The sequence below is a fragment of the Exophiala mesophila genome (genome assembly GCF_000836275.1).
Source record: "Exophiala mesophila strain CBS 40295 unplaced genomic scaffold supercont1.4, whole genome shotgun sequence".
Classification (NCBI taxonomy): domain Eukaryota; kingdom Fungi; phylum Ascomycota; class Eurotiomycetes; order Chaetothyriales; family Herpotrichiellaceae; genus Exophiala; species Exophiala mesophila.
In genome coordinates, this window is record NW_015622507.1 from 4,044,638 (window position 1) to 4,063,562 (window position 18,925).

At 50.3% G+C, this 18,925-nt stretch overlaps 3 protein-coding genes across 3 annotated transcripts; 1 reads left to right on the forward strand and 2 right to left on the reverse strand.

Moving 5' to 3' along the window:
* Positions 1-3,267: 3,267 nt before the first annotated feature.
* Positions 3,268-3,510, reverse strand: PV10_06517 (uncharacterized protein; the record flags this gene model as incomplete). The annotated part of the gene is made up of 1 exon (XM_016371323.1): positions 3,268-3,510. The coding sequence occupies one exon, from the start codon at positions 3,508-3,510 to the stop codon at positions 3,268-3,270; it is 243 nt and encodes an 80-aa protein (XP_016223616.1).
* A 4,806-nt stretch (positions 3,511-8,316) lies between these two features.
* PV10_06518 (uncharacterized protein) lies at positions 8,317-16,447 on the reverse strand (the record flags this gene model as incomplete). Its single annotated transcript, XM_016371324.1, has 9 exons — positions 8,317-12,826; positions 14,446-14,532; positions 14,590-14,800; positions 14,863-15,331; positions 15,390-15,502; positions 15,550-15,684; positions 15,737-15,888; positions 15,941-16,049; positions 16,099-16,447. 9 exons carry the CDS (start codon positions 16,445-16,447, stop codon positions 8,317-8,319), a joined length of 6,135 nt encoding a protein of 2,044 aa, XP_016223617.1.
* A 718-nt stretch (positions 16,448-17,165) lies between these two features.
* On the forward strand, positions 17,166-18,844 carry PV10_06519 (uncharacterized protein; the record flags this gene model as incomplete). Its single annotated transcript, XM_016371325.1, has 1 exon — positions 17,166-18,844. One exon carries the CDS (start codon positions 17,166-17,168, stop codon positions 18,699-18,701), a length of 1,536 nt encoding a protein of 511 aa, XP_016223618.1. The 3' UTR covers positions 18,702-18,844.
* Between the last annotated feature and the right edge of the window lie 81 nt (positions 18,845-18,925).

Below are 18,925 nucleotides of genomic sequence, written 5' to 3' on the forward strand. Positions count from 1 at the left end.
CATCGATGGTAGCGTGGACGGAAATGGGTTGGCGTCCGGTTACGGTTGCGGGCCAGCAAATGGCAAGAATCGACGAGGGAATTGACCGTGGATCTCATGATAGTGAGATACTGGGCTGGGGGGACGCAACTGTGATGCTGAGAGCATTCTGCAAACAGAGCGCTGCCTGCTTATGCCGCAAAAGACTGTGCACGGGCGGCAGATCCAACGACAACCGGCGTCCGAGAGGAGCCTGCCGCGTCCGCGAAGCCTGCTATTCTGGGTACAAGCTTCGTTGCCCCGCCAGAACCAAGCCAGCCAAAAGAAAAACTGGCAGAAAACTCTCCTGGATCGTATTATTCACCCAGGCGTTGAGCTCGTAACGCTTATCAGGTCCCCATGCTCCTGTAGTATCCTCCCATCCCAAACTAGGTCCTTATCTGAGTAATAAAATGTGCTTCAACCATTGTGGTAATAACACCCACGCATGGATCTTGCTGCATTTCTGGCTACTTCCCTCAAAATTTGGTATGCTTTCAGCTACAGGTTTATTATCTACACACCCGGACCTCGCATTATTTGTTGGCCCAGACTTCTTCCCCGTCTTGACAGTCGGCCAGACAAGCAGTTCTTGCAATGGGCGCTACAGTGTCGTCATTATGTGCCCATAATGTTGTCGGCAAGTTCCAAGTTCTTGCTTGATGCCCCATGCAATACGATTCCAAGATCTTGGATGTGAGGTGAACGTGATTTGGTCCAAGTGGCACTGCAGCCAGAAACGCAGCAGAGCCCTGTCTCGCCCTACTAGTCATTGCACACCGGCACTCGGCATTATATTACTTGCCTAAAGTAAGAATCCAGAGTCCGGATTCAGGTCCCGGTGTTATGGAAGACTGCGGAAGTTTGTGTTCTTCGTTAGAGATATACGTGTAACTTATTGCGGCTCCCCTTTTCGAAAACATAATGAATGATCATGAGGACCTTTGCGTGCGGACGAACTACCTAGCTCTGCTGACTATCTGCTTGAAATTTATGTCGCAGGTCTTCATTCTTCTGAGGCTTCCATCTCCGCGGCTCGACCAGTAGACGACCTGCCTTGTTTGCGATCAGGCACTGCTAATGAAGAGAGACTTCGGACGGCATAGATGCCCTTGCCGACAGGCGGGTGCCTGGCAATCATTCGCATGGCTCGACCAGGTTTGGAGATCATGCATGGTCTTGAATCCATCCAAGACTGGGCCGAAGGGCTACTGCCCTGCTGCCGGGCCTAGCCAACGGGTGTGGTCGCTGCCGTTCTCAAGAGTCCCTCTCCCCCTCCTGCCCGCTCAACTTAAAGACAGGGACGCATTGGGTGCCTAGAAAAATAGGTGCTATGGTTGAAACGCATAGTTGGTTCACCTGCAAGATCGACGGTTTAATGCCTAAACCTAGCTTAGAGCCTCGCAATTCTCCGGCGTCTCCAGCCCTCGCAGGCCATGAATTTTGGTACGACGCCGTGTGTTTTGGCGCGTACTTGACATTGCCCCATCTGGAGAACATCGAATTATAGCCCAAAGTCCAAGCTGGCCTGGTGCAATGCAATTCACGTCTCCAACAGCGTATCAGGTCCAATGTGCACAACTTCCCAATGAGGCATGGGAGACCTCAGAGTGGACAGATAGGTACATGAGCAATTCGCACTGTCGACCCACCGTTTTAAGCTGAGAAAGTATTACTGTAGTACTTAGGAGGCTGACCAGTTGAGCCGAGAAATGAACGAATGCAAACAAGTGCTCATCACGAACCAACTGTCGTGCTGGTGTTCGTACCTCGGACCTAAAACTTTCGGGTGCACTTCTTCACTGCATCATCAATTCCAGGATATGGAATAGCGTGGTTTTGTAGTGGTCGACCGTCACGAGACCGATGTTGACATGCGGACTACTGTAGACGTTGGCGTCGAAACCTGGAGCTGCGTTCTTAAAAGCCATTAACACTTGTGCCGTGAGTGCTAGGGCCAGAATGTCAGAAAGGAGGTTTTGGATGGGAACCCGATCGAGATTGGACATGCCAAATGCTTCGACACTTCTACCCCGCGAAATTATGGCAAATGAAAACCTTGACTGGGCGAGTTATTGGTGGCATGGGCCTCAACTTCCAAGTAACCAAGGAAAGCCACATCCAAGTTTTGTAAGATCACTGGGCCGTGTGAAGGCGGTGACCAGGAACGGACATTCCATTTGCTGACGTCCATGTCAGAGGTGCTGACTCCAAGGCGGTGAGAGCTGAGGGGCGATCTAAGACTAGTGCATCCCCCAATCAAGCGAGGTCTCCGTGGGCGGGGGGAGTCTCTTAGTAAGTAGTGGGCCGAGAAGGCCTGGCTCCCACGCTGCTGGAGGCTTCATTGTGGCTAAGGGCGGCAGGCCGGCCTGTAGACTACAAAAGCACCGGCGCCTAGGGTGGTACGCATAATAAGCCTGCCGGATCACCCAAATGAGATTGGCCGTCGCTTATTTACCTCATGAGCATCCACAAGTCGCGATGAAATCCCATCGGATCTCACCGGAACTTCCGTTCATCTGGAATGATTAAAATCCAAACAGACCACCTCGTGCTATCTTTTACAGGAAACTGATCAACCAACGGTTCTTGGAGTACCTATGAAGCTGATGATCTGTCAAACCCTTCGGTCTTCTGCTCCGGCCTCCAGAGAAGCCCCGCTTCTACATATTCTGACGGCTTTGGTTATTATGACATAATGACGTATCCTACGTGCGAATTATTAGCCAACTTGTTCGATAATGTAGTGGATCTAGGAAAGGAGGTGGGAGGTGGAGGTTAGCGCGTCGCACACGCCAAGGGCATGGAGGGGCTTCTTCGGTGGAGCAGACACGCCTGGCGGCTCATGATGGTAGTCGCGTAACAGGTTGCATCGTTGCCAAAAGTCATCCATCATACCAAATCAGGAGACAGTCAAGAGCAATCAGGGGCAAGAAAAAGGTGCCACATTTTCTCGTTCCCTAATATTTGGTATTTTCCTTTTGTGGGATGCGTTGGGTTAGGGGAACACGGGTGGGAAAAGCCAGCAACGACTAATGGTTTATCTGAAAGGCACTCCACATAGAAAAAGGCGGTAAGGACGATGAAGAAACCAATCAGTGCCCCTCGTAGAGCATCAACCTTTGAACTTGAAATGTGGAGCCCAACCTTATTTTAAGAGTGCTTGGTGCCATGAGCGTGCCACAAAAGCCATTTCAAAAATCATGAGCGACGCAATGAATGATAATGGAGGTGCGGCTATCCTCTGAATTATGAAATTCTCATACCACTGATATCGATTGAAACAGCTTGAACCAGATAGTCAGGGTTGGCTGATCGTCCCAAGACAAGGCTTTGACCGGCATCGGACTGTTTGAGATAAAGAATGTCGAGTGGTGTGATTTCGTCCCAATTCGGTAGCGCAACCCGAATGCCATAAGTCTTGGCGACCCGTCTCAGACCACCGTCACTCACTCTCAAACAACAAGCCTTCTGTACACTTTTGTTCGTCATTAATGAGGAAGGCAAATTAACAATGGATGACATGTGGCCAGAGCCTCTTAGAGCGACTTGTTACAATGCAATGATATTGGTCCATGATTGAATGATGGTCCACGAGGCTATGATGGCTGCCCTAGGGATCCTCACCCTTTCCGGTCCATGTTTCACGATAGGACGATTCAGACCATTTGCGACGTCTGGCAGTTGATCTTTGAATCGATAAGGGAGTAAGTTGTCTTTCAAGTAACAGATATTGTCCGAGGTATTTCATTGGGTGGTGCAACCATACCTATATCGCGTCGAGGTCGTCAGCCCCTCGGTTCTCAATGTGAGGCCAAAGTCGACAGAGGCGCTTGCTAAAGTCTGTGGCAGGGAGAGAAATGTGGAGAGTGCGGAGCTTTCAGGAGAGCCTGCCATGTCTTGCAGACGGGGCGTCACTTTTCTCATGACATACTACAGACTTTACGAACGATCACGCATATCATAATCGATGGCTAGTTGGCGAGGCACTCTGTAGTCATGTAGAGTGGACTTGTCTGCCTTTCGACTTGCAGCTGTGAGCAGGCGTCTATCACGAAAGACTAACCCCCTTACATCACAATCATCGTCGTGTGTCAGGGCGCCTAGGGCATGCCTGAGAACAGGAGGTCAACTCTGAGTATCGGGTATTACACATCTGCCTCACAATGGCGCAACGAAGTACTGTCTAGAGCACCCGGGTGCGTGGGATAACGCCAAAATGCGCCACTCTTGTGCGTCATTGCCTCTTTGTTGCGCAGTCAGTGTCGCCGGTGGGAGATCCTCCATGCTGCTCAATTGCCAGTCATGTCCAGACTCAGATTGCAACGGCAAACTTCTTTGCCTCTCGACTTTGATGCATGCACCTTGATATCACGAATAGGTACTTTAGGGCCATGGATGGTCACTCAGGGTCTACGATCGGCAAGATGATGGGCAGGGCCAGCGCACAGCGCAAAGGTTATCGAGCGACCCTGCTGCGGGAGGTGGTCTTGGTGCCGGCGGTGTCCTAAGTGCCAGTGCCGCTCTCCCGTTCAACCATGCATTGGGCAGAACCCTACCATGAAACCCTGCGCTCAACCGCGCGGTCATCCTGGACAAGGTCCTCGATTGCTCGCCAGGGCTTACGAGTCCACCCTACAGGGGGCACGGCAGGTCTAGACAGTATGATTCTGCACCTAGCTAGAGGAGGAGTGGATTCAGTCGTTATCAACATTATTAACTGCTTCCTGGGTAGTCATGCACTGGCGAAATAATAACTCGCGTAATCTGCTACCGTCGCCTCTTGGTTCTCATTGCATTGTGACAGCATCCCGGATTCTCGCGAAGGCAACAAAGCCACTCCGACATGCCATGACAAACAGGCAGAACATGAGCATGGTGGCATTGCAGTATCAACATGTGAAAGTGGGGGTTGAGGGTGTATTATCACGTGACTCTCGGAGATTATCGCATGTCGTTGCATTGTTGGCAACTGTGGTTGACGCCTGGCAGAGTTTTCTCCTTGGTGCTTCCTTCCATGTCGCTGTGGCGTCTCAACACCAGCAAAACTGCAAATCGTAGCCCTTGGGTTTCTATCATCGTTGCTTCAGGCATGACTGCAGCAACCATAGCAGTATTACTGCTGACATATCCGCATAAGAATTCCAGGTCAGATCCCAGTATCTTGCCATTCGTAACGTCTATCACACTTGGTGAGCAATATAAGCCCGTTGATCACACTGTTGTCCTCCCACGAATCCTCTTCTCAGGGTTTGCGTCCGACGAGGTGGCAAAAACAACGATAATATCTGAGCAGCCACCGTATCCCAACATTCTTCTCACATCAACAAAACCGTAGCGAGCCTCTATCACATTCTCTCCACATTGTCCATCTCCGAACCCCAGGCTTCAATCTCCATAACCCACTCTCTGGCAACCGCCTGGTTGCATCTGTGTCACTTGAACCCCCATATCAATGCCTGCATGTTGGCCCAATCTCCACTGGTGGCTAGACCGCCTTCGCTGTCATGTCTTTCCCCTTCCTGGGTCCTTCTCGTCCCCGTCCCCGGACTCATCTCAGCGGCCAAGGAGGGTGATGCAAATGCATGCTGTGCTCCGCAAAATGAACGGTTTTCATATGCACATTGGTTCCATATCTCAAGTTTTTAAAGGCCGATATGGGCGCCTGGCCGCCTAAGCGATCTCACTACTTACCTGTACGTACATGCACTCGCTTACTTGCAAACCCAACCAGGGACCACCTCGATGCATTTGCATGCCCCCTACAGTCCAGTATACATTGCCACTCCTGGTTTGCATTTGCATCCCGCTGCCAGCGCCGTCCCGATTAAGTGTCCATTAGGCGCTGTTAACGCATCGACGGTCCCATATCGCATGGCATCCCCATCATGCCCAAGCCACTATGGCCGCCTATAAACCATCCACTTGTGCCACTCGTGGAGGCTTATGCAAGCCACCCTGTGCATCCATCAATATTACACTCCAATTTTTCCACCCATCATTGGCCCTGAAGTCTCGTTGCCACCACCATCTTTACTTGGCCCCTGCGGCCCCTTGGGCAACTCGTTGAAACAGTTGCACATGCTTTGTGTCAGTGTCACGGTGAAATGTGTCTCTTCAAGCCACCATGTTTTTTCATCCTTTAACAGAAGAAAACTGTTGGGATTCATAACCCCAAACCCTTGCTGATCTCTACAGACAATGGCGGGGTGCAGCCTTCCCTCCTTGACCCGCATTAACAGTCTCTGACCGCCTCAAGGTAAACAGAGACCATGGTGCCATGTCATGCATAGCATAGGTAATTTCGCTGCTTGCTTGTGACATGTGAAATCGTTCTCAGTCTTGGATTCGTTGCTCGCCATGTCGCTGTCAACAATGATCCACCCCCTGGGGACAAGTTATCCTGAAATTGCAACGGAGCGACGAGCGGCAACCTCCAGGTCCCGTATCCACGATTCACTTCTCCAGACTCTCAAACCTGCAGCAACCCCGACATCCCCTCTCCTCGACCTCGTCCATGTCCTGGATGGAACCTTGGCTTTGGGTATCCAGTTTGTACGAAGACATCCAGCGGCGCAATCATGGACCCCGCCAGATCATCAACGACCAACTGATGACACAAGCAGAGTTTGTTTCTGCCTGTCACTTGTTCCTCGATCGGCGTGCTCCGCAGGTTCATTCAATGCCTCCCCCACCATGCCCAGCCAGTCCCCTCCCTGAGGGACACCAGGGAAAGTCTTACACCATAGGCGAAATGATAGTCAAAGCGCTTTGACGATCATCTCCTCGGACTAACACGTCTTGCCATCCCTACCCAAGGTACAGCATATTGTTGATCAGTGGCGCGTTGATAGTTGATCAGTCTTGGATTGCCATGTCTTCACAGGTCAACTGCCAATGCCGCCACAACCTCTAACTCAACGTCAATATCCTTTTTCAAGGGACGGCGTCGTCACGCGCTGCACTGCACACGAGGACTCTCGAGCTCCTTTGAGCCTTGTGTTGCCAGAGCGTCTGATCGATTACTCAACAGCGTCAACATTTTCAACATGGTCGAAGACATCTGAGTTCTATCTTTTTACCTTTTGCAGCAGCTTATCAAACAGACTTAGCGGAGGATAGATGGTTGTTGATGCACCTAATACTCCTGCATCTCCCCAGAAAGGTAAGAAAAGAATGCACGTCACCTTACCGCAGATACGATCAATCCCATTACTCATGTTCTGCGCCGGCGGCCATCACGTCCAAATACCATGTTCGAGGCATACCCCAGACACCTCCCCCAGGACCAGCCTAGTTGGACTGGCGAGACTCCCCTACAAGGAGAATTGCATCCCCTGCGCGAGGAGTTTGGTGCAACCTTGGTCTTGGAAACCACTGGCTCAGCTGAATAAGGCAACAGCTCTCGCAGCAGGCCAAGTGTCGTTGCCCTGCCAGGATGGATCCGTTTGCAACCGCCGTCGTCATGCTCCCGGCTCCCGGCACGATCCTGCCATCTGTGACATCCGCCTTGTGATACCCAAGAAGTCTACGGGGATATTTGCTCCATCAAAGATGTCCAATTCGAGGATGATGGCGACAAATGGCCCAGACCTATTCCCCTCGTTGTGACCATCCCCCAGTGATCGTTTATGGGTAAGACCTTCGCTTCGCATTCGTCTCAAACACCTGTTGCATCAACAGAAGATAAGGTTTGGAAGGACACGAGGACATGTTACTTCTGAAGCAACTGTTACTGTGATCAGACACCATGGTTATTGATCTTCAGCTTTCTGTTATGGACGCAGGAGGCTCCCATGCCCATCACTTGCCGATCGCATCCAGACTCGTTTCTGCATTTGGAACTCCAGCATGTCAATGATCATCTCCCTGTTGGGAATCAGGCGCCCTCTCTGCTCAACTTATTGCAACCAAGAGGCCACCGACATTGTGCTCGTTGTGGCCCAAGTGCCCTCTGTGTCATGCAAGGTTGAAAATCCTCCTGAGGGTCGGTGCCAGAATCTCAACTCTCCCCTCTGGTCGATCATTAGATTCTCCAAACTCCAAGTCCACACACGTCACGTCTCGAGAATAGAGTTTAGAAAGTGAATGCAGTGACGCTTTCAATGTCTATTGTTACTATCCAATGCCTCGAATGTGACTAGTTCACGTCCAGCCGTATACCAAACGCTGGTAAAATGGTGACTCGAGTATGTATTCAATGCCTGCTGAACCGGCAAAATCTCTGTAAATCTCCATTCTATGACCGCTACTATCGTTACACCTACTTCCAAGTCTATTCCTGTATCTCATGCATCCTCAATTTGGTGGACCATAGACGTGATCCTTTCTCACCCAAATCTTGAAAGTCTCTCTGACTCTCTGCGGGGTTTGCAACTCTCCCCCATCGCCATCATTTTCTGGCACTTGTCCTGAATAAAACGAATCTTCCTTTGCAAAGAGACCAAAATCAGCCTTCATTTCCAGCTCGCGCTCAATCTCCTCTGCATCCAGGCGCCGCTGCTGTTCCATTTCTAGACCGGGGAAGTATCGAAAATACCAAGCTAGCCAGACGTCGGCCGCATGCCGATTGGCTTGTGCTGAAGTGGTGAAGGAAAGAATCTCATGTAGAGGTATTGTCGAGCGTTCCGGCGGACCCCAATTGATCTCTGCCTGCGCCTCTCCTTCCTCTTGTTCTTGTTGTTCTTCATACTCCGTAACTTTCTCCCATTCTACCTTGTAGAAGATTCTGCTGATGACTGGGTCCCGCGTCCTGGCAATGCGGTACGCGCTTCGAGCAACGCTGGCGATTTGTCTCTTCACGAAAAACCGTGCTTCACGAACCTCATCTTCACCAAGTGAGACATATCGTTCCACAAGCCCATTCTCCCAGGAACTGCGGTTACTGCGTCGACCGAAACGAAGTCCTTCTTCAGGGGGGTATTTCTTTTCGAACTCTGTTGCTAGCTTGTCCACCTTTTGATTCGCTTTCTTCACGTCCGTGGTCTTGAGGCAAATGTACTCGTCGCCGGAATCGTAGTCTTCGACTCCAGCGTAGATGCTAGATACCGTATATTCAAAGAGTTCGCTGGGACCTGAGGTTTCGCCGTCAGAGTCAGAATCTGCCTCGTCGTCATCTGATTCGGTTGTTGTCTCGGCTGAAGAGGAAGCAGCTTCGTCTTCTTCGCCGCTTTGGTTCTCCTCTGGCTGGGATTGTTTAGCAAGACTTTGCTTGCGCATGCGGTCCAACAAGCCTTGGTCAAATCCCTGGCTTCCGCGAATCCGAGGAGCAGCGACCGGAGTAGGAAGGGCCGGAGCAGCAGCAGCAGGAGGAGAAGAACGCGGAGAAGGGACGGTCAGCGCAAGCGGAGTCCCGAGAGTCTCAAGCTGTGGCGTACGACTATGTCGAGAAGCATTGACTGGTATATTGGCAGGTATATCAAGATTCTGTGAACCTTCAGATTCTCTGTTGTCTCGATTAGCCGTGACCTGAATACTCGGTAATGCTCTGTGTTTCGATATATTTTGTCGCTTCGCACCAAGTCTTTCGATCTTGGCTTTGAGGTCGGCCATTTGGTTTCGAGCATCTTGTATAGCTTCGATCGGGAACAAAAGCGCAATGTTCTGCTCTACCACATTCTGAGTGGGCAAAGACCCACCTGCGGCAGTCACTCGCTGTCTCATTCTGGACGATATTTTAGAAATATCTGGTCTTTGGCGCTTTCCGCTGAGTCTTCTGCGACCGACAAGGTCGAGGAATTGTTGGACGCTGCATAGTTCCTTCTCTTCAATCGCCTTCAAGAATCCGAAGGACCGAAGCTGAGCAATTCTGCCCACCGCTACAAAGAGAGCCTCCAAGTCCCGGTTGGCTTCTTTGGCGATCTCATGTTCTCGAATGATCTGTTGACCTTCCTCACTCCACGTGTCGAACCTGTGTGGAAGTGTCAACTCCACAGCATCTCTAGCAATTTCGATGGAAGATCCTCCAACTTCTCTGGGTCTGTCTTGGCTTGGACTATGCTCGCCTAACGTAATTCCTCTTGCTGGTCGATCAGGTACATCGGTTGCTCGAGTTGCCTGTCTTCCACCTCCATTGCGGTTCATCAACGGCAGTCTGTGATTCAGGCGCTGTTCGGTCTCTTTCACAGGCGAAGCATTCGGTAATACTTCAGTCAAGTTGTCAGCCACCTGAGTTGGTATTCTGGTTCCAAAAGGTTGCTTTTGTTTAGATGGTGTGTTTGCCTTGTCTTGATGGGTTACCGCGACAGGAGCCGGCGCTGCGCCTCTGTGATCATTGGTCGACCAAAAGTGATTCCCACGCCGTACAGCGAGCATTTCGAAGCCAGAAGGCCGGGGCGCAACATTGGGCGTGTTTGGCGAGATAGTAGTATGAACGTCGCTAGCTTCTCTTGTCGAGGTAGTAGGATGAATGTCATTGGCTTTCCCCGTCGCTGAGGTAGAATGAATGTCATTCAGAGGCCTTTCACGCTCTGTGACATCGCTTTGATGTGGGCGACGAATGTTGTTCAGGTGTGTTCCATGATCTACGGTATTGCTCATACGATGATGTTGCTGATTGTTGTTCAAAGGGGCGTCATTATTTGTAGCATGACTTTCTGAGCGACGAACGTCGTTCACTGGCGCATCACGATTGTTGGGATGGCTTCCTTGTGGGCGACGGATGTCATGGTTTGTGGCATGACTTTCGTGAGCGCGATCGTTTAGAGGCGCGGGATGATCTAAGGCATGGCCTTTGTGTGGGCGAGGCTGCAGAATGTCCTTTAGAGACGGCCCATGGTTTGTGGCATGACGCTCAGGTGGGCGAGGACGACGAATGTCATGGTTTGTAGCATGACTTTCAGGTGGGGGAGGGCGACGAATGTCGTTCATTGGCGCATCATGATTTTTAGGATGGCTTCCTTGTGGGCAATGAATGTCATTCAGATGTGTTTCGTTGTTTAGATGTGTTTGAGGATCTGCAGCGTTGTTGCTCTCGTGTGCGCGCTGAATATCGTTCAGAGGCCTTTCACCGTTTGTGGCATGACTCTCGTGTGGGCGACGAATATCCTTCAGATATGTTTCACGGGCTGCAGCGTTATTGCTCTTGTGTGCGGGCTGAATGTCGTTCAGTGGCCTTTCAAGGTTTGTGGAATTGCTCTCATGCGAACGACGAATGTCTTTCAAATGAGTTCCACGGGCCACAGCATTGCTTTCATGTAAGCGCTGAATATCGTTGAGATGTTTTTCAAGGTTTGTAGCATGGCTCTCGCGTGGGCGACGAATATCCTTCAGGTGTGTTCCACGGTCTGAAGCATTGCTCTCATGTGAGCGCTGAATATCGTTCAAATGTTTTTCAAGGTTTGTAGCATGACTCCCGTGTGGACGAGGGCGGGGGCGACGCATCTCGTTCAGAGGCGCATCATTGTTTGTGGGATGGCTTTCTTGTGAGTGACGAATGTCATTTAATAGCGTTTCGTTATCTGGGGCATTGCTTTTCTGTGGTTGACGAATGTCGTTCACTGGTGTTTCGTCGTTATGTGTGGCATCGCTTTCCTGTAGGTGACGGTCCACCTGGTTTTCACTGTGCCCTTCCTCCTCGACATGGCGAGTATCTCCGCCTATGCCAGGAGAGCTCGCTTGCGTTGTTGATTCATGAGCGTCTGAAGGAGGTTGATCGGGATGGGATTCCGGAGTTATGGAGTCATACGTAGACATTGCTACATTCAAGTTGGATGCACGTCCCAATGCCTTCTCTCTTAACATTCGGCTCTTCTGCGCGCTAGCCTCTTGTTCTTCAAGAGTAGGGCTAGTAGTAATAAGCCCGGGGTCAATACTTTCTTGAGAAGTTCCGAGAAAGTTGTATGGCATATCCAAATCAAAATTGAGGATCCCAGAATCGTCTCGGGTATTTTTGCTCGTTTGTGTATCCTGAGATTGCTCCTTGTCAGGCATTGTAGTTGCCGAATCTGGTCGACCGCTAATGCGAGTTGACAGGAATGGGGCAATACTAGACTGTCTCGCTCGAGTCCCATAATCCAAGAAATCATCATGCCTTGCTGACATGAGCGAATAAGGTTTGGCATCCAGATTATCAGTCAATGGGCTTGAGAGAATTTTCTGGGCTTGTTGCGTTACACGCAGTCTTCGTTTGTTTGCCACGAGTTCATTGGAAGATGCAGTGCGTTTGCCTAAGCAGCCCGCGGGATTAAGAATGGGAGACTGGATCGGTGATGGAGTTGTGAAAGCAACGTCAAATGCGGGATTAAGAATGGGAGTCTGGATTGGTGATGGAGTTGTGAAATCGACATCAGATGCGGGATTGAGGATGGGAGTCTGGACTGGTGATGGAGTTGTGAAATCGATATCAGAGGCTGGTCCACGAAAATAGTGATCGCGATCAGATGTTGGGTGTTGGACATCACTTAGTTGTTCATTTGCGGCGGTGTCTCCGGGCAAAATTGTCACATTGGAAAGATGGGGTATTTCTGTCAATTCGTAGATATCGTCATCAGCATCAATAAGTGACCACTGCGCATGTCCAGCTGATTGGGGCGCTGATTCATGTTGTTTTTGAACAGGTGCAAATCTCTCCCTAGACGCGGGCAATGGTTCGTCATCTGTGTCCACACGTGGGTTCTCTCGGGTGCTGCGAAATCGCGAGGTGTGTAAAGAGTCTGAAGGAGGATGATTTCTCGTGGGTTGCTGGTGGCCGAATCGGTGGCCGAATCGGGGGCTTCGTTTGTTAACTGCACTTCCAGCCTGCCGATCACGATCGCGGTGTTGATCGACATCTGTAGACGCTTCATCGGGCGCTGGGTACAACCCCCATCTGTCAATATCGGTCAACCGTACCATTTTGTGCTTGACTGGTAAATATTGCTAAGATGATGCTTCGCGGTCGTGATACTGCACTTTCAAGATCTTTTGGCGTTGTTCATAACTGACAGCCCGCGGCGACTTGTGATCTGATTAGAAGATAGGATTAGAACCAACGCGTTGTAGAGAGGGACAGAAGCAGGAGTAATTGGACTGTGGCCTACACGCTGCGCCGCTGCGCCGGATGATTCTTGGACGATTTGAGGACGATTTGAGGACGATTTGAGGACGACTCCAGTAAAAGAGCGAACAAAGTCAAGCGCAGTCAGTAGACGGAGCCTGTCCCACGGACTGTGGTTTCGTAGAAGAAATGTAGAGTAGACAATGATGAAAGATGCTGAGAGCCGCGTACAAGATGAAAGAGTGTAAGGAAGAGATCCTCTGTTTAAGTCAGGTCTTATGACTTAACTTTCATGTGATCAAAGCTGTGCCGATGTAAAGCAGAGTGATTGCTTTGATACTGAAAGACATGAAAGGACAGTAGGGAGAGGACGGGCCAAGATCAGGAAAGAGCATGATAGAAATGAGTGAAGTGACAAGGGTCTCAAGTTTCTGCGTGGTCTGCTTTTTATGATGGTGAACCGAGAGGTGAGGTCGAAAAGCAGATGACAAGCCAATAGACACTGACAGAACCAGCGAAGTCGCATGTTATGTTGACAGTCGAGAATGGGCATGTGTATATGTTGATATTCACACACATTTATGACGGTTTCCACGTGGGTGTACATAGTAATCTTCACAAATATGTAATGATTCCTATTAAGAGGTAAAGTGTCACAGTGGTGGAGGAGATTTTCCAATGCCACAAGGTCCGCGGAGTGCTGCTCATCATACCTTTAAACCTAAGATGCTCACCTGCTTAAGGGCTGCCAGCTAACTTTAGTATTATCATCATGGCCAGGACTCCTGTGACGTTGCAGTAGATACTTGAGTATTTAGTTGGCTTGCAACGTAGGTTCTGCAGTAGCATTGTCACCAAGATCTTGCGATATAGTATACCCATCTGTCAACTAGCATCAACGGGGTCTGGCTGTTGATAGCGGATTTTGTTGCAGATTATATCGAGGGCCTGTAATAAAATGGACTCATCGCCAAAAAGACTTTTGTTATGTTGACTGTACACTTTGCTTTGTGAGTTCATTGCAGGTAGCATGTGAATGTGCAATATGAAAATTCTGTAGGAGTCTGAATAGTCAACAAAGAAAGAATGTTGTTGATAGAAAACTGTTAAAAAGTTTTCGACCTTGTATTACTGATGGTGGATGACAGGCACAGAGGTTGAATTAAGGTTGGTTTGCGCTGGGAAGGAGCAGTGCCAAGCATCACCAGTGTAGTGTCATGTGATATCGGGTTTTGAATAAAGGGCTCTCGAGAGGCTCAAGTACTGTAGCCCAACTCTGCATACCACACACACTACAAATCGTCAAGGCGGAGAGAAGTAGCAATGTGACATGGATAGATGCAAATCCTACGTCAAAGCCTTGTGTCAGCCTCCAACACGTCCCAACTCTCCTTTGAGCAGCCTATGGCTCATAGACTATGTCGGTTCCTACGCATCTATTGCAGACAAACAGGTTTGTAGGGTCGAGTTTTCGCTTGATCTGCAAAAGACGGTCATAGTTGGATCCCCAAAAGGCATTCTCCCAATTGGGCTCATACCTAAAGAGGCGTTAGACCACGGTAGGTTTGACAGCATAATGGACAAATTTCACTCACGGATTGGCCTCGTTCATATACGTGCCCCCAGTTGCCCCAGCAATCTCATCCCAGCGCTGGCTGATCTTCACAAGCCAATCTCTCTTGGACTTCTTTTCATCCTCTGAGGCCGTGTCTTCCCAGTCGGTACCGAAGCTGAGGACGCCCCTGCCCTCGCGCCAGACTGGATGTACAGAGGTGGCTTCGCGCTGGTCCGAGTTGACGTGTCCAACTGTTGTGCATTGCATTAGCATATCTTCGCAAATCCAGGTGAAATTCAAAGAAAGGACTTACTGAAGTTGAAAAAGGGAGCATGCTCTTCGCCTACTTCCAAAATTAAATCAACAATTTCATTGGCCTTGTCGAATGCCATGCTTGGTGTCAAAAGCCTGGATGCGTCCATGACGTTATGCGCTACATTTGGATCCGACAGAAAGTCCACGGTATAATCGGTCCATCGGGGATAGGTTATGTTGAAAAACACTGGACTGGCGCCTTCGATTTGCGCCACTTCAGAAAACGAAGCGAAGCATTTTTCAAGGTCTTCTTCTGTACCACCAGGTCGAATCAAAATTGCAGAGATACCTCCAAGGAGAAATCCATATCCAGTGTAGCCAGCGTCGGTCACGTTGACGATCGCCCCTAGAGCCTTTTCGAGTACGGGTCTCAGACTTCCTTGATTGGTGGCGTTGATCTGAACAACAGCCACTTGGATCCCATTCGCTGGCTCAGGATGTGTCTTGTAAGTAACAGAAGTGATCACCTGTAGCATTGATAATGTCAGCGTCAGCGAATAATACGTCGATTGAGCAGGATCCTACCCCCCATGCACTCCCTCCTCCACCTCGAAGTGCCCAGAAATGATCGGGATCGGTGTATTGATTGATGGTAACGTGGTCACCGCATGAATTGACGAGCGTGGCCTGGAGGAGATCTACAACATTTGTAAATACAGTCGAGTGCTCAAGAGTATGAACTTACTATCAACACCGAGGCCGTAGAGGTTCGACCAGGCGGAGTGCCCACCTCCTGTGAGCCAGCCTCCTGCAGCGCCAACAGTTCGTGCATGGCCTCCAACCACGATAACACCTTGTTTCGCAGCAGCTTCATAGACATCTGGTTTGTAATATTAGTTAAAGGTTGATTTCAAGTCTGAATGGACACTGACCAAGCCACTGCTCTCCTGCTTGCAATGTAACTGCGGGGACCCCCTCTGTCCCTGGGGGTGCACCCTGAGCAGTAAAGGCGTTTGTCCATTCTCGTCCCTTCAGGTTGTGTGTCCATATAGAGAACGACCCTTGACCACTAGACCGGCCGAGGCTAAGCGACATATCAGTAAAGCTGGTGACATTGCAGCAGACGGACAACAGACTGATCATGACCTGTGTTTTTGACCGCGAGATACAAATCTTTCTTACTTGCAAACTTGACGGCCGCTTGGATATCTTCGACCGACTCAGCAGCGACCGAGAAGTATGGAACTAACTAGGAGATCAACAGATGGTAGTCTCCATGTAGAACGTTTCTCACCTAGACCTTGTTCACATGGATCTGTGTCAGAGCCATTGGTGAAGCACTGTTGGTCTCCAAGTTCCCATGCCATTGCCGTGTAAGCACCAGACTGGTTGGTTCTCCAGAAACTGTTGGACCAATCGGCCCTAGCTTCAGCACATCTGTCTGCATCATATTGGTCTTGGTGGCAGACAGCTGCTGAGGGGAACGTTCGCACGAGGCGACCAGAGATGGACTCGTTGAAGGCCTGCCATGTTCTATCATCTGGCCAGCCAGCATCACCATACCTGTATCGTTGTCGGGGTCTTGGGGCCGTGGCAAGACCGAGCTCAAGGAGGACAAAGAATAAGAAGGTTTGAAGGAGCATTATGGGTTGGACCGTTTTCTTTCCAGGGCTTTTGTTCAGATGAATGAATCATAACTAACCGCTCGATGGGTCTCGCTATATGCGCATTTATATTAGATGGCCGATCTCGTTACTATGCTCTCCATCCAGGATTTGTACGTCTTAGACACAATCCGAGTACAGGTTCAGACGTCAGTACGCCTACATGATGTAATTTCCAGCCATTACCTAACAATAGTAACAATAGTCGTATGGAGGGCTATCTCAAATGCAAGAGCAATAGCGATTGAGTTTAAGCCAAGCGATATATTCATCTGCCTGGAATATTTGGCTGGGGTAAAGTCAGCCTCATGACAGCCTTGCGGCTCAATCTGTCGATCATAGAAATATCGACTGGAACCCAAGAACTGGAGATACGAATACGTCGAAAATCATTGAAAGAATGTTGGAATGATTATGACGACCCCGGCAGACATTATGTACTGGTGGAAGGAGGGGTATTTGTTAGGCAGCCACATGGCCCAGATATTCGTTGGTCTGACAGCTCAATATCTATCGTTTGGCGGGAGTCTCGCGTCTTTCTGAGCGTCAGACGCCTGCATTCATGTTCCTCGAATGACGCGCAAAGTGTCACGCGTCGCCACATGTTATCAGACCTCATATTAATGTGTCTAATTATTTGTAGCCAACGATTGTGATACTTCTTGAATTCAAACCCTAGAAGCATCTTCGATCAGCAATGGCCACTACTGCGCGTCGACGGGTTCCATCAAGCACACCTTCTCGGAGCGGCGGGGCTTCTGCTAGGCCATCGTCGTCCTCAAGGTCTTCCGCTCCCTCCGACTTCGTCCCTCAACGTCTTGCCTTGCCTCTTAGCGACGCTGCCCAATTGGCTCTCGCTGACCTCCTCAAGACCCATGCAAAGTCTACCCAACTGACTGAACATCTGGCTCTCGCCGTCAAGGAGCTTACTGACGCTGCGGCTGTTCTCACCGAGGCAGCCTACGACCGCAAGAGACGATACGATCGGGAAGAGCGTCGAAGAAAACAAAATGGAGAACAATTGGACGAGCAGGACATTGCCAAACATGAGGCTTTCCAAACACAAGTGCAAGATTTGACACAAAAGATGGACATGAGCATCCGTGCAGTCATCGACGATCGCATTTGGCTGGAGGACCTGCCGGCCATCTCGAAAGATGTCTTGTCAGCCTCTTTAGATGAGCAGAGCACCCAGCGAACAGATGAGGTATACAACCAGAGTCCGACCCCGATAGCTTCCACCCGCGACACTGAAATAGGAATGGAATCTGGTGAACATGATTCTCGACTGAGCCAAACAACGAACGCCTCAATGGCAGGGACGGTACCAACCACGACACCTCACTCCATCCTACAGCAGAAGTTGCAACAGCAAGCGCGGGATTGGCAGAGCAAGACTTTGACAGAGAGATACGCCTATAACAACGACTATGCAGGTTGGAAACGTGAAGTCCATGACAATCAAGATCCCCAGGGAGAAGGAGCACCCTTAGCCGATGCAAAACAATGGTTCGCAGCGGAAGAGGGCCGTGGCCAGCCCGATTCTAAAGGACAACGAGTACATGGAGATGACAGCGACGACTCAGAAGACGAGATCGAGATTTCTCGTGAGCGACTGAGTTATAAATGCCCACTTACACTTCTTCCATTCGAGGATCCCCTGACATCCACAAAATGCAATCATTCGTACGAGAAAGAAGCGATTCTAGATATGCTTCGGACATCAGCCGACCATGTTCCCCTCAGTTCTGAGCAGGAGGCAGAGATCAGCGCAATCAGAGATAGCAAAGCCAGGAAAAGACGGAAGCAGCAGCTGGAGAGTCAGCAAGAACGTCGCATCCAATGCCCGGAATGTAGGGTGAGGCTGGTCAAGGGGGATTTACAGCCAAACCCTATCTTGAAGAGGCGTGTAGTGCGGTATCTGGCTGCGCAGCGTCGCGCAGAGACAGCAACCAGCGATGCGGAGGCCAGTGGGGACGAGGGTCGCGTCACGGGCACTCAGCGTCGACCTGTTGGCCTAGGCTCAAGTCCTGTGCCGTCAAGCTGGAGACAGAGTGGACGCCCTGTCAAGGCTGAGCGACACGGGTCGACTGTCCCTCAAACACAATTCTCTTCTGGGGAGCCTTCAACAACCAGACGTGCGGCCAGAACTAGAGTTGTTGACATGGACGATCTGTCGCTGGAGTTGGACGACGCGGAGGCGGTGGACACCGACGTGGTGGATCCAGAGTAATACTCCGTACATTCGGTACACCAGTGACGAGTAGAAATGATACAAATGGTCACGAGAAGCCTTATGGGCCCCTCAGCCCTCGTGGCCCTTCAAACTCTTATTGATAGGTACTCCGTACATACTCCGTATGTGGATCTGATCTCTGACTGTGCTGACTGGCCAAGAAGAAACCTGGGGCGGACAAGGCGGGACAAAGTCACAAAGATCCTTATCACGCGTGCGAA